Source organism: Rhinolophus ferrumequinum, chromosome 10, assembly GCF_004115265.2.
Source record: "Rhinolophus ferrumequinum isolate MPI-CBG mRhiFer1 chromosome 10, mRhiFer1_v1.p, whole genome shotgun sequence".
NCBI lineage: Eukaryota > Metazoa > Chordata > Mammalia > Chiroptera > Rhinolophidae > Rhinolophus > Rhinolophus ferrumequinum.
Genome location: NC_046293.1, coordinates 6,444,477 through 6,458,526, shown reverse-complemented (window position 1 = coordinate 6,458,526; position 14,050 = coordinate 6,444,477). Strand labels below are relative to the sequence as shown.

General features: G+C 55.6%; 1 protein-coding gene across 2 annotated transcripts; it reads left to right on the top strand.

The window, feature by feature from the left end:
- Window positions 1–2,019: 2,019 nt before the first annotated feature.
- CSDC2 (cold shock domain containing C2) lies at window positions 2,020–13,852 on the top strand. Of its 2 annotated transcripts, none has more exons than XM_033118765.1 (4): window positions 2,020–2,189; window positions 10,022–10,320; window positions 11,272–11,394; window positions 11,866–13,852. In XM_033118765.1, exons 2-4 carry the CDS (start codon window positions 10,145–10,147, stop codon window positions 12,026–12,028), a joined length of 462 nt encoding a protein of 153 aa, XP_032974656.1. In that variant the 5' UTR covers window positions 2,020–2,189; window positions 10,022–10,144; the 3' UTR covers window positions 12,029–13,852. The 2 variants fall into 2 exon arrangements, with proteins under 2 accessions (XP_032974656.1, XP_032974658.1); XM_033118767.1 differs by lacking the exon at window positions 2,020–2,189 and adding an exon at window positions 9,400–9,474.
- The last annotated feature ends 198 nt before the right edge of the window (window positions 13,853–14,050 follow it).

Here is a 14,050-nt window from a genome sequence, read left to right as displayed (position 1 = left end):
ACTCACCCCTCTCTGAGAACCTGCCGACCACTCCCCACCCCCCTTTACCACAATGTTTTCTCTCTAGATTCTGGCAAGGCTGGCGCCTTCTTGTCATTCAGGGCTCAGCTTAAACATTGTCACCTCAGAGAAGTCCTCCCTGGCCACTCCCCTCTGCTGGCCTATGGGTTGGTAATTCATCCCTAGCTCACCAACAGCCAATGCTCCACCAGCTCAGGAGCCATGGGGAGAAGAGCTGGCCTTGGCATTGAGATTCCAGCCCGAGTACTGATACCGGTTCTGACCGGCTGGGCCTGGGCCAGGGCTCCTGTGGACCATGAGAGAGGAGAGACGCCCCAGGTGAGGCCCCAGAGGCAGCTCCCAGCAGAGGGGGTAGTGGGTAGTGGGCAGGGAAAATCGCAGGTGTCCACCACAGCCCAGCCCTTCTTCCCAAGTGTGAAAATCAGGGGTTTGGAGCCTGGGGCTCAGGTCCCTTCTCCGTCACTTCTGAGCCAGGTGACTCGGTGGAGCCCCACCACCTCTCCCAGCCTGTTTCCTCATCCAGGTAAACCTCCCAGACTTGTTATAAGACGCAGATAAGACGATGTCTGCAAGGGCACTTTGAAAACTGTTATTATCTTTGAGAGAGAGGTGGCCATAGAAGGAAAAGGAAGGTTTAAAGGGTTTGTGGGGGCGTTGGATGCCCTGGATTCAAATACCCCTCTAACCAGATAATGAACGCAGGCATGACTTCTCTTGTCTGAGACGCTTTTCCTCACCAGCAAAATAGGGAGGATGATGATCGAGTATTGGACTCTTGTGAGTTTTAAATTAGGGCAAAGCAGTTTGCCTCACAGGTGGGACGCCCTCAATGTATCTTATGGGCTATTTTTATTCGTTATTTGTATCTTTTTTTGATTGTCTCTTTTTTAACTCTCCCCTCCTTTGCATTTTAATAAGACTTCTTTTGAAAATGCCAGCCTGCCTCACTGGTACTGAGGGCATCTGAGGGAAAGGCTTCCTTCTTTCCAAGCTGAGGTGGAGAAGAAGGAACCAGAAGGAGGAGAAATCCCTTTGTGGAGGCCTCCTCCAGACAGCCTGGGGCTTGTACACGTATTACACTTGAACCTCCAACAGCCCTCTCTTCCCTCTTTTACAGACGAGGTTGTGGAGGGTCAGAGTTGTAAGAGACTTGCCCAAGGTCACAGTGTGGAAATGTTAGAGCTGAGATTCACTCCGGGTCTTGTCTGTTGTGAAACTTGGCTCTCTCCAGGAGAGGTGATGGTCCAGCCTAAGAGACTTCCAGGCCTCTGTGTGTGTGTGTGTGTGTGTGTGTGTGTGTGTGTGTGTGTGTGTAGCAAGCCTATCACTCTCTTAGAGTCCTCTTCAATTCAGTAGAAATATCTCAGGGGTCTACTGTGGACGAGACAGAGAAAGACATGAGATCTTGTGACTTACCCAAGTTCATTCATGCACAAGGATCTCAGAGCCAAGTGATGGACAGACCTGAGTACAGTGTCAGTGCTAATGGAGGGCAGGGGACACTCTGAGGGTCCCTGGGGACCTGGCTCGGCCCACCCTTGTGTGGAACACCCTCTGGGGGGACCCTTTCTGATGTGGCCTCCATTCTCCCAGACTCACCCCCATTCCTGCCTCCCCCAAGTACATTCACACACAATCACGAACTCAGTCACCTCCCCACTTGCTCTCTAATTGCCAGGAATGCAGGCTGTCCCCAGTTCTTCCTCCCCTGCATTCCTCAGCAGCTACTCCCACCTGGCAGGGCAAATTATACCCTGGCCTGGCAATAAAAGCCACTTTCCAAAAAAAGAAGCTTTAGGGCCCTGAGAGACGCAGCTAACTCTCTCACCCAGCCCGTGCCTGACGTGGGAGGTGGTGTCTGGGCCCCGTGTCCCTTTAAGCAGGGAGTACAAATTCCCATCCCAGTGCCTCCCTCCTGTCTTCCTGACGTCAGGAGGAAGGCGTGTGTGAGTGAGTGAGTGAGGGGCCCGAGGTGCCGCATGCACACACACACACACACACACACACACACACACGCACGTGCGCGCGCGCGCGCGCGCACACAACACGCGGTCTTACACACAGCACATCTTTCAGACCATCCTTTGCTCCCAGCTCTGAGCGCCTGAGAGGCAGAGTGCTGAAGCCGGCTGCAGAAGGCAGTCCCCGACCTCGGCTGCCAAGGAGAGGTAAGGGGCTAGATGGGGGCCTGAAGCCACACCAGCCCTAGAAACTGGCTTTGGCAGGGGCGAAGGAGGGAGGTATGACATGGGGGGCAAGAGAGGGGGCTGGGAAGGTGGGCACCTCCCCCAGGGCTGGCCCAGCCCAGTTCAGTTTACAGAGGGGATGTAGAAGGATGTGTAGACGAGCCCACCTGGCCCGCCCGCCCTCTGCCTGGCCCCCAAGGGAAGCTGAGGCTGTGTGGCTCCCTGTGAGACAGCGCGTGTGTCTGCGTGTGTGTATGTCTGGGACTTGTGTCTGGCTCAAGAGGCAGAGAACAGCAGACACCTGCCAAGCCGCAGCCTCCTGTCTGGGAAGCAGGGGGAGAGAAATGACTAGAATGAGCGTGCTCCCGCCAGAGTGCAGCAGGAGCTTAATGGGCCTTTTCCCAGGGGAATCCAAATGGGGCTGGGGAGGGGTGGCCATGGGCAGACAGTGGGCTCTGGAGCAGCCGTCTTATCCTGACTGTATTTCTTCCCCAATGTGATGGGAATAATTGTGGTAATTGGCTTGGAGAGGTGGCTCATGCTATTATTTTCCCCTCGGAGCCACCATACCCATAGCTTTTGCCTCTCCCAAGGGCACTCGTCTCCCCTGCCTGGTCTGCCTCTGACCTCTACCCTTGCGGGGGTGCAGTCCCTGTAAGGGCAAAGGTGACAAGGCAGAGGCTGCTGGTCCCTTTGCAGTGGGATGAAGGGACGGGGGCAGCCTTGGCTGGCACCGAGTCCCTCAGTGGCCTGACCCTGGCACAGGGAGTCCAGGCAGAGGTAAGGGGTGATGCTGGGACCCACAGGGGAGACAGCAGGCTCCTGCCAAGCTGCCAGCCTACAGGCTCTTCCCAGGGAGAGGGGAGGGGGATGCAGAGCCAGAACAATAATAAATACGGAGTGTGAACTGCTGCGTCTGCTGGGCTGGGGGAGGGGAAGCGGAAGTATGCCCGGTGGGGGGTGGGCAACCTCTGAGAGCCTGGCACCATGCCCGCCTGGATATGCTCCAGGAGAGGCCTCTCCCTGGAAAGGGGCTGTCTCCAGCCCCCTGGGAGATGGGGAGCCAGTTCCCCAAAACTGACCCCATCCCAGAGGCCTCTGCGTCCTCCAAATTATGGATGCTTCCTCCCTCCAGCCTTCGCCCTACTATTTCCTTGAAGTCTTTTCCAAAACACCTGTTTTCCCAGATCTGCCCCGCCCCTCTGGATCTGTCTGCCCCACCCTCCAAGAAAAAGGACGGGTGTCAGCACAGCTTGGCCACAGGCTTTTTCCTGGCCTGGAGAGAAGTAGATGGGCAATGTTCACAGATTCCCGCTGGCCATGGAGGGGGGCGCCCTAAGGGGTACTGAGGGGTCCCACACAGCTGGCTGGTGGGGAGGTGACACCTCCAGGCTGGTCTGGAGGTAGGTCCCCAAGAGTGGCACCAGCAGAGGGCACCCGGACCCTGTGGGAAGAGAGCTTGGGGCAGTTTGGACCTTTGTCCATGCATAGCAGCAAGATGGGGGGCAAAAAGCAGTGAGGGGCTCTTTCCCACCCCAAAACCAGTGCAATGATGGTCACCAGGATGAGTGGCACAGTGCGCTGAAAAGGTCAAGGGGTTTGGGGTCAGGCTGATTTGAGTTCAAGCTCAGCCACTCTACATGTTACTTTGACCAGTCTGTGCCTCTCTTTAGGGGGACTCTGAGTGGGAAGGTGACTTGCCCAGGGTCACACAGCCTAACAGAGCTGGGATGTGAGCGTGGCTGTCAAGGTACCCATCTGGCATCCCCACCCCCACTGATCCAAGGACAGCCAAAGGCCTTAATCACAGCAGCCCCCGAGGGCAGCATGAGCACATGACAAGGAGGAGAATTAAAGGCTTTCAATTAAACTCAAGTATTGGCTGGGTAGCCCTTCTACACACACACACACACACACACACACACACACACACACACACAGGCTGTGTGTGGTGGGGAGGAAGAACCCGGTTTAATTAGGTCACCTCCAGCTGCTGGAGCAGCTTCAGCGCTGATGTATTTTAAGAGGCGTCTGGGAGGCTGGGGTGGGGGAGGGGCCGGGGAAGTGCCAGCTTCTGTCTGGTGGTCTTGAGGCTGTTTCCTCACCCTCTTGGGGTGACAAGACCCCATAGACAAGACCCCAACATTCAGAAAGCTCTTCCACTTCCTCTGTTCTCTGTCCTTCCCATTTTTAGGCTACCACATCCTTTCCTCCCCCTGTCTGCTTCTCCACAATGGGGGCTTGGGCTGGGACAGTTTTTTGAGGGGGAGTTGTTTTCACGCTTGCCCGAGTAGGCAAGTGACTCACCCAAGGTCATGGTCTGAGTCAGCACAAAGCCAGAAACAGAGCCCCAACCCTGGCTTCCCAGTTTTTCCACACCCCTTGCCCTTCCTCTTCCAGGGGAGAGTGGGAGCACTCAGGGATTTGCTGCTCCTCCCTCCCCTTCTCCTGCCAGGGGGTACGTTCCTACACCCCCCCAAACATCTCCAGGGTGTGGAAGTGCTGCTCCTGACCAGTTTTGTGACCCTAGCAAGCCTCTTCACCTCTCTGAGCCTCAGTTTACCCTTCTGAAGAATGGGGATAATAATGGTAATTATCGCAGTGTTGCTGTGAGGACTAAATGAGGAAGTGGGGCAAAGGGCTTGGCACCCTACTTGGCACATGGTGGATAATCAATAGTGGTAGCCATGACTTGTATCAGAACTCCCTACACCGTGTTCTAGTCATCTGTCTGTCCCCCCACTGGACTTAGGGCCCTCTAAGGGCCGGCTGTCTCCTCACGTGTGTGTTGTCTCACTGCCTGGCACTCGGTTTTCTTTCAGTTATGCATGTGTTTTTGACAACTTCAGAGGACTGACGCTCAGTCATCTGGACCAGTGGCAATTCATGTAGCTGTGGAGAAAACTGAGGTCCAGAGAGGGGCAGGTGCTTGCCCCAGGTCACACAGCACCAGGAGGTTGAGCCAGCTTGTTTTCCCTGATATGCCCAAAAGGAGATGTTACTTGCATGGTCAAGAGAGGGCTCTGATAGCCATTTCCTGCCCTGTCCTTTCAGGGGGAGCTGAGAATTGGAGGAGCCTCAGCACCAGAGCACGGTCACCTGCTAACAGGGCTGAGTCACAGTCCCATGGCTCTATAACGCTGCATCACCAGGGCCTCCCTCAGGTTATCTCCCAACAGCCCTGAAGTCCTTTTATCTGCAAAATCACTAATGAGCTGGAGTTTGGCCTTCATGCAGGGAAATGAAGAGGAGCTTGGCTGGAGGGTTAGAGCCAAAACACATGGCCAGAGAGTTGCCCACTGACAGCGCCTCTGCTCCTTCCACAGCTGCGACAGGGTGCTCTGATTAGCCCTGTTTGACTGGTGAGGAAACTGAGGCTCAGGAAGGGAGGGTCACCCAGCTAGGGCACTGGAGATAGAGTCAGGATTCAACCCGGGGCCGTCTGGGCCCCCAGCTGTCCTCTCAGCCTGACCGCTAGTTCTGAAGGGCATTAATCAATAGTGGTAATTCCGAGCAGGAGATGCCCCCAGACAGGCACACTCAGCCCTTTGGGGGTTGGGCTTTAGGTCTGCTTGGGTTGGAACAAATGTTCTACAAACACATCTGTTTCTCTGCTCTTAGAGGAGTTTATTTTCCCCAATAGTTTCTCAGGGAAGGTTCTTTCAGGACAACTCCAGCCTCATCCTGGCTGAACTAGGAACAGAATTTATCTGCACAGGAAGAGTCCTGTTCACCTTCAGGCAAATCTGGGTTCTGTCTCTTACCTGCTGTGTGACCTTGGGCAACTCACGTAACCTCTCTGATCCTCAGCTTCCTCATCTGTAAAATGGAAACAATTCTTATTTCAACATTTCAGGGCAACTGGGAGGTTGAAAAATAAACAGACTTTTGCACCGTGTATGGCATTCAGACAATAAAAGCTCCATCTTCACTCGCGCTTTTCTACAGCAACACTGTGGAGAAAGGATCTGGACTGTAGGCTTGCTCTGCATCCTTTTGTTTCCTTTCCCCTGGTCTCTTAGGCTGCTGAGCATTGTGCAGCTCCTTCCAGTCCAGGGCTCTGGCAGGGCCCAGAGAGGGAAAGACTGTCCAAGGTCACAGAGAAAGTCAGTAGCAATGTAGAGCCTGAACCCAGGTCTCCTGACTTCCCACTCCAGGCTGCAGAGTCAGATTGCCCTGGTTCAAGTCCTGGCCCACACATTAATTGCTGTGTGACCTTGAGTGAGTGACTTGGCCTTTCTGAGCCTCAGTTTTCTCATCTGCAAAATGGGGTAATAATAGCACTAGCCTTAAGGGGCTGGTGTAGGAATTTAACAAAAGGAGATGCTATGAAGGGTGGGGCAGGGATCTGGTGAGTGGGTGAGAGACAGGAGGCAGGAAAATGGAGAGTGAAGAGTGGGCTTGGTCTCTCCTTCCCCCGCTCCCTCCCCTCCATGCCCAACTCAGCAGCCCTGTCTGGGAGGAGAACCTCTCACCCAGCACCTACTCAGTGCTTCCCATATTCCATCCCATTTCCTCCTCCTAGGAGCTCTCACCTGAGGGAGTCTTGTAATCCCAGTTTCCAGAAAAGTTAGGAGATAGGGGGAGAGGCCAGAGTAGCACCGTGGACACTGTCTCATCTGCCCCTCCTGTCCCAAGGCCAACCAACTGCCTCTCTTCTGAGGGCGTCCCCTGGGGTGAGAGATGGTAGTGGGGGAGCAGCCTCCGCAGAGTCCTGTGGGGGCTGGACACTGCTGGTCCGTTTTGGGGAGCCCATTTTGGGGAGGGGAAGGAAGAGGGCTGCCCTCCTATCAAGGCTAACCTGCATAATCAGTATCTTTCCCTCTTCCCACACCTGGGAACCATACTCACTAAACCTTGGGTTGGGAGGAGGCTTGTCTGGCCAGAACCCGGCCCAGCTCAGCTGCGTCTCCAGGGTAACCACCGTGGGCTGCCTCTGCCCCTCCCTCACCTCCTTCTCTCCCCTCCACCCCCTATGAACTCCCAGCACTGGCTGTCACTGCCAAGCACAATTACCATGCCTGGGAAAACTGTGCAGTGGGCAGGCCAGGGCCGCCCTGCTTCCTGGAGAGAGGGAGGCAGAGCGTCTGTCCCTACCACCTGCCACCCTCACCCAGGTGGAGTAGGGGCACCCAGGAGTGTGCTGCAGGGCCCAGCAGCTCTGCTTTCCTGGCTGTGTCCTCTTGGGGGGCCTGCTGCCTGTCTTCCTTTTTGGCAACAGCTTTGTTGGGATTTAATTCACGTACCACTATTTCACCTGCTTAAGGTGAACAAGTCAGTGCTTTTTTACATAGTCACAAAGTTGTGTGACATCACCACAAAGTTAGAACATTTTCATCACCCCAAAAAGAAACTCTGCTCGTTAGAAGTCAGTCCCCATTTTAGCCTCCCCCCGCCCCTGTAACCACTAATCTGCTTTCTATTTCTACGGACTGGCCTGTTCTGGACATTTCATGTGAATGGAATCACGCACTCTGTGGTCTTTTGTGAGACTTCTTCCCCTAGCATAACGATTTCAAGGTTCATCTATGTTGTAGTACGTGTCGGTATTTTATTCTTTTTTTCCAGGTGAATAATATTCCACTATACAGCTGTACCATTTTGCTTATTCATTTTACCCATTAATGGACCTTTGGGTTGTTCCCACTTTCTGGCTGTTATGAAGAACGCTGCCGTCAACATTCAAGTGCAAGTTTTTATGTGATTGCTTCCCATCCTGAAGCTTCTGTTTTCTTCCCTCTAAAATGGGGATAAAAATGCCAAAGCTGGCCCATCCCTGCCTCCTGGCTCAGGGAGAAAAGCCCCACATCAGCTTGAGGCAGGTTTTGGGGGGCCATGAGGGGCCAGTGAGGGACCATGAGGGGTCCATAAGGGGCAATTCTCACGCCCCTCCAGCTCTCCTGACTGGAGGGGGACATGTTGGGGGCTGCTGGGAAGGAGGGAGTCTGCATATCCACCCCCAGCGATGGCAGATCCAGCTCATCATCTTGACCCAGAAATATCCTACTTGCTGTGTGACCTTGAACGGCGGCAGGAGACCTGCTCCAGTGATGGGTGTTGAACAGATGACTCCTTGCTGTTCCAGCCATGTGATGTTTTGGGGCATCCTGGGCTCTAGACTCCTGAGAAGCCTTAAACTCTTCCCTGGATACTCCAGGCTTGTGGGGTGTAGAGGGGGACAAGATGGAGAGCAGAATGACACTTGCAGCTCAGAGATTCACCTCTGACCCCAGGGCCTTTGGGGGTGGGGGAGTGAAGAAAGTGGGTGAGGAGGTAGAGAATCTGTCACCCCCATTCCTATATGACTATGGACTCTGGGAGCTTCTTTATATCTCTATAGCCTGTGAGGAGTGAGGCAAGGTTTATCAGCTCCATTGTACAGATGAGGAAACTGAGGCCAGTGGAAGTGCTACCCAAGGTCAGTAGCTAATCCGCAGCTGAGCTGGAAATCTCCTGGCCAGCTGTCCTGACCGGCCTGCCTCTGCTTCAGTCAACAGCCTGGCTCATATGCTGAGCTGTCCTCCCCAGGGTTCCACAGCGAGCAGTGTCTCTTGGAGTCCAAGACTTCCCAACCCCTGGGGGCATGGAGAGTGGGTGGGTGCACGAGTGGGGAAACTGTTCTCTTCCTCAGTAGAAGAAAATATAGGATACATTTTTTCAAGGTTGTCTAGGCACTGAGCTATTTACATGGGAATTTCTAGTGATTAGCATTGATAATAGCAGTTGATTGGGTATCTACGAGATGCCAGATGCTGTCACACGCTAAATCATTGAATCCTCAGCAATCTTGCGTGGTAAGTCTTCTCAAGCTCATTTTGGAGAGGAGGAAATGGGGCTAATGATAAATCGCCGGTCTTCTCACAAGCTCAGCGTGCCCTGTCCTGTTCTAAGCATGTAGAAAGTCATTTAGTTCTCATAGCAACCTCTCTATGAAGTAAGAACCAACACAATTCCCATTTTGCAGAGCAGGAAACTGAGTCAAAGGTTAAGAGTATTGACCAAGGCCACATGACCGAGAGGTAGAGGAGCCAGGATTCAAACCCAGGCCATCTAGGTTCAGAGCCCACACACCTACCCACCATATTGAAACTGTTAAGTGGCTTGCTTGAGGTCACCACGTTACAAATGACAAAGCTGAGATTCGAACCCAGGTCTGTGGATTTTAAACTGCTAACACTTGTGTCAAACTGTGTTCCAGACTGTCACTGACCACTTTACTCAGCCCCCGGAGTTAGAGAATTGAACTTGAAACTGGAAGGACTTTGAGGTTAGTCTTAGCTTGGACCACCAACAAAATACCACAGATGGCAGGGCTTAAACGACAGACATTTACTTCTCACAGTTTTGGAGGCCAGAAGTCCAAGATCAAGGTGCCCGCAGGCTTTGGTCATGGTGAGAGCCCTCCTGCTTTGCAGACAGCCCTCTTGCTGTGTCCCCACAGGGCAGGGAAAAAGGACCAAGCTCTCCAGGGTCTCTTCTAAGGACACTAATCCCATCATGGGGCCCCACCCGCTGATCTCATCTGAACCTAGTTACCTTTCAAAGGCCCCTCTCTAAATATCAACACAGTGTGTGTGTGTGTGGGGGGGAAGTAGAGCATCAACATATACATTTTAGGGTAACACAACAGCCCATAGCAAGGTTATATGACTGTTTTGTCTTCCTGGTGAGGACACTGAGTCAGGGACGGGCCATGCGTGGCTTGATGGCGCTGTGAGATGTGGCAGGCAGGCCCAGCCCTTCAGACTTGGGCTGTGTCCAGAAGCTGCCCACCCTGGACTACTCTCATCTCTACCTCTCTCTTCTCCTTGCAGACGGAGCCTGTGGCTGCTGAGGCTGCCGAGCAGGGCCAGGCCGGGCCCTGCCCGCAAGGACGCCAAAGCCCACCCCCGGCCCCTGTGCCCGGGAGCCCACCAGGCTCTCCTGCTGGCCCCACCATGACTTCAGAGTCCACGTCGCCCCCGGTCGTGCCCCCGCTCCACTCCCCCAAGTCCCCTGTCTGGCCCACCTTCCCCTTCCACCGGGAGGGCAGCAGGGTCTGGGAGCGGGGCGGTGTCTCATCTCGGGACCTGCCCAGTCCCCTGCCCACCAAACGGACCAGGACATACTCAGCGTGAGTACCTGCTTCTCACCCAGGCCCCAGGGGTCTTTCCCCAGGATAGGGCTCCAGCCTCGTCCTTCTCTAACCCCTGTTGTCCTCTCCTAGGACAGGGGAGCTGGGTATGGACTTTCCAGTAACTGCTAGTATTCATTCATTCATTCATTCCCCAAAGATTCATTGAGCTGCTGACCAAGGGGATCCAGTTGTGAATAAGACAAAGTGTCAGCCCACAAGCTGTATACAATCCAGAGGGAATTTGTCCATCATTCTCTGCCCTTGACAGGGTTGGGGGTGAGGCCCCAGCATTGGGCATTAGGGAAGATGATGTCTTAGCTGGGATTGGAAGACACATCAGGTAAAGGAGGAAGTTGGAAGATGGAACAGCCTGGGCCAAAACGGAGGCATGGGGCTGTTCTTTGGAGTAGGGTGGGCAAGCTGGAAGGAGACCAGCCTTGGGCCTTTGGGGTCGGTTACTGGGTGGGCTCAAATGGGGGAGAAGTTTTGTGGGAGCTACAGGGAGACTGAGTTGGCTTGGCTAAAGGAGTTTTTTGATGGCAAGTGCTGATCGTAACCGTCTATTCAACTGAAGGCCAGGCACAGAACAGATGCTTAATAAACAATGAATGAATGGGTGTGTGACAAACGAGTGAATAGGATACCACTGCTTTAGGAGACAGTGAGAAGGGGAAGGAGCTGTATATAGAGAGGGGCACTGTCTGGGAGTCAGGAGACCTACTTGCTGTGCACCCTGGAAGAGCCGGTTCCCCTCTCTGGGCCTCAGTCTGTTTATCTGTCGAATGGCATGGTGAAAGGACTGAACTAGCATAACAGTGGTTTCTGGCCTGGGGAGGCTTCCCCACAGCCCTGAGGCAGGCTCTGCAGGCAGGCAGGGCCCAGGAGGGCTGTGTGGGTCCAGGGAGGGGACCCCCAGGCCACAGCTCCAATCCCCTACCCTATTCTCAGGACAGCCCGTGCCTCGGCTGGCCCCGTGTTCAAGGGCGTCTGTAAGCAGTTCTCACGCTCACAGGGCCACGGCTTCATCACCCCCGAGAACGGGTCCGAGGACATCTTCGTGCACGTGTCAGAGTGAGTCCTGTCCCTGGCGCTCCGTTCCACCTTCCTGTTCTTGGCTGGGCCCTGCTGCAGTGTCTCAGCAATGCCTCAAGGAGGGCCTCCCCAGGCCTCTCCTCTCACTGGCTGAGGTCCATGTTCCTGGCATCTTTCTCCTCCTCCTCTCATAGGGGCTGGGGATGCATGGGAGGAGGAGGGATGGGGCCAGGAGGGGTGGGGGTACTCAGACCGCAGGAGTCCCGGGAACCACTGGCTGGGCCCTGGGATCCTATCTTGGCATAAGGAGGTTAAGAGGCTTCTGTAAAGCCTTAGGGACCTCCCCATGCCCTTTCACATCTCAATCCCCAAACAACACAGAGAGGAGGGGACCGTTTATGATCCCCATTTTACAGATTAGATGGCTGAGGCTCTAAGAAGGCTAGGCCACAGCGGGTGTCCGGGGAGTGGGGCCTGCTACTAGGCTGACGCTCCTCTCCTGCCCACCAGCATCGAGGGGGAGTACGTGCCGGTGGAGGGCGACGAGGTGACCTATAAGATGTGTCCCATCCCGCCCAAGAACCAGAAGTTCCAGGCTGTGGAGGTGGTGCTCACCCAGTTGGCCCCACACACTCCCCACGAGACGTGGTCTGGCCAGGTCGTGGGCTCCTAGGCTGGGCGGCGAGCCCCCCAGGGTGGACGGGTGGCACCTGGCTCCGTGCCCCACTGTACTTGCTGACTCAGTCCCCTGGGCAGCCTCAGTGTGCACGTGTCTCTCTGTGCTTGTGGCTGTGAGCGTTTGCCTCCATCCAGCCCCGTGACCCGTGACTATTGTGTAAGCTGGACCAAGGGGGAGGCCACCAGACCTGCCTTCTCTGCTTGTCCACTCTCTCCTTCCTTCCCTCCCTGCCACATGGGCACAGGGTCCTGTCGCCCTCCTGCTCACCCATCTGTGTGTCCATTGAGCCTCTGAGGGCCTGCGTCAGGCCTGGGGCTGAGAGTCAGGGGGCACTGGCGTAAGCTGCCTGAACAAGCTAGCTCCCCTGCCTTTGCCTGAGGCCCTGGCCCCCAGGCCAGGCTCTGCTCATGCTCCGCACACCTCCCACTTCCCACCCTGGACTGGGGTCTCCCACTGCGGCCTGGATCCCACCCTCAGAAGCCAGGCCAGTGAGCACTTTGAGGAGTGCCTCCCAGCCTCTGGCAAGGGAAGAGGGCTAAAGGTGGGGGTAGGCAGGCCTGTCCTCCATGCCACGGCCCTTCCTCCCTCCCTCCTCCTTCCCTTCCTCGTTTCCTTTCTTCCTTTCTCCCTCCCTCCCTCCCTATTCTCTCCTCAGCACACACTAAAGAGGCGGGAAAGAGGGGCCTGAGGCCAGAAGGCAGTTTGGGGGCTCTTGTGTTGCTGGCCACAGTCCCTACGCACCAGCCTGGCAATGGCTCTGTGAACCCCAAACTGAGGCTGCATCTCCTCCTTGGGCCAAGCTGAGCCACGCTGCCTCCACTTCCCGAGGAAGTGTGGGTCTGTGGAGGGGTGGGGACGCGTCTCCTCCAGCTTAGATGGAGTCCCACTGCTGTTCTGCCAGTGCCCAGCCATGATGGCTGCTGAGGACCTAGTGATGGACACGGCCCCTCAGGTAGGGCCAGGCTGGGCACCCACAGGAGTGGCCCTTAGCCTGGGAGGCCACTAGCCCCGCAGCCCCCCCTTGCTGGCCCCTCTTCCCAAAGCCGTGGGACGGCGGCTCCCGCTGGTCCCCCAGGCAGTGGCTGAGCGGTGGTCCCTGTGTTGTCTGTCCCTGAAGGTATGTGTGTTGTGCACATTCACTCTGGGGTGGGGGTTGGCCTGGCCTGGGGGCCCTCCCCTCCACCCCCACCCTCACTCCCTTCCAGAGCATATCATCTGATGCGGGGGAGAGAGGTGTTTCAAGGGAGGGCCTGCCAGGACAGTAACTCTTAGGAGACCCAGCCTGTGAGTAAATGAGTAAACGGGGGTCAAATGCCCAGGATGAGGTGGTCAATGAAAGTCTAGGATCCCCAGTCCTGAAGGTACCCCAAGACCCCAGGGCAGAGGTCATCTGGGGTATGTGTTCCACCCTTGCCCTCAGTTCCCACCACAGGGGCTGGGAGCACAGAACTGCTGATATGTTGGCCAGCCCCCCAAACTGAGAATGGGCCCAGCCTGACACCCCACTCTGAGCTGGGGCTACTCTGGCAAGGCCTGAAGCCTTTCCCCTAAGGAATAAGGAACCCCTAGCCTCCATGGTAGAAGGCTTATTGGTGCAGGTTAACTCCTGGCAGTCCCCCAAAATCCCCATCCTGTGAGTAGATCCCCATTTTCAGGCACTAGCCAGGGGCAGGATGTGGGAACATCACGCCTGATGGCACCTGTGGTGGCAGAAAAGCAGCACCACTCCTCTGACTCACGGCCCCGCAGTGTCCAGTCAGAAACCCTCCCAGCCACCTGGACTCCCCCATCCTTCCTAACACTGGCAATAAACCCTGAACTGTGACTCAGCCTGGCCCCCAGCCTCTGTCTGTTTGGGCCCTGGGGGAAGGAGCTGGGGAAGGACACCCCAAACCAGCCCTTGTTTGGGGTTTCAATGGCCCACCCTCCTTGACTGCATCAAAGACCTGAGTCACCTGGGGCAAGTCCCTGCCTCCTGCGCCTGTTTCCTTATCTGCAAAGTGGTGGCTGGAACAG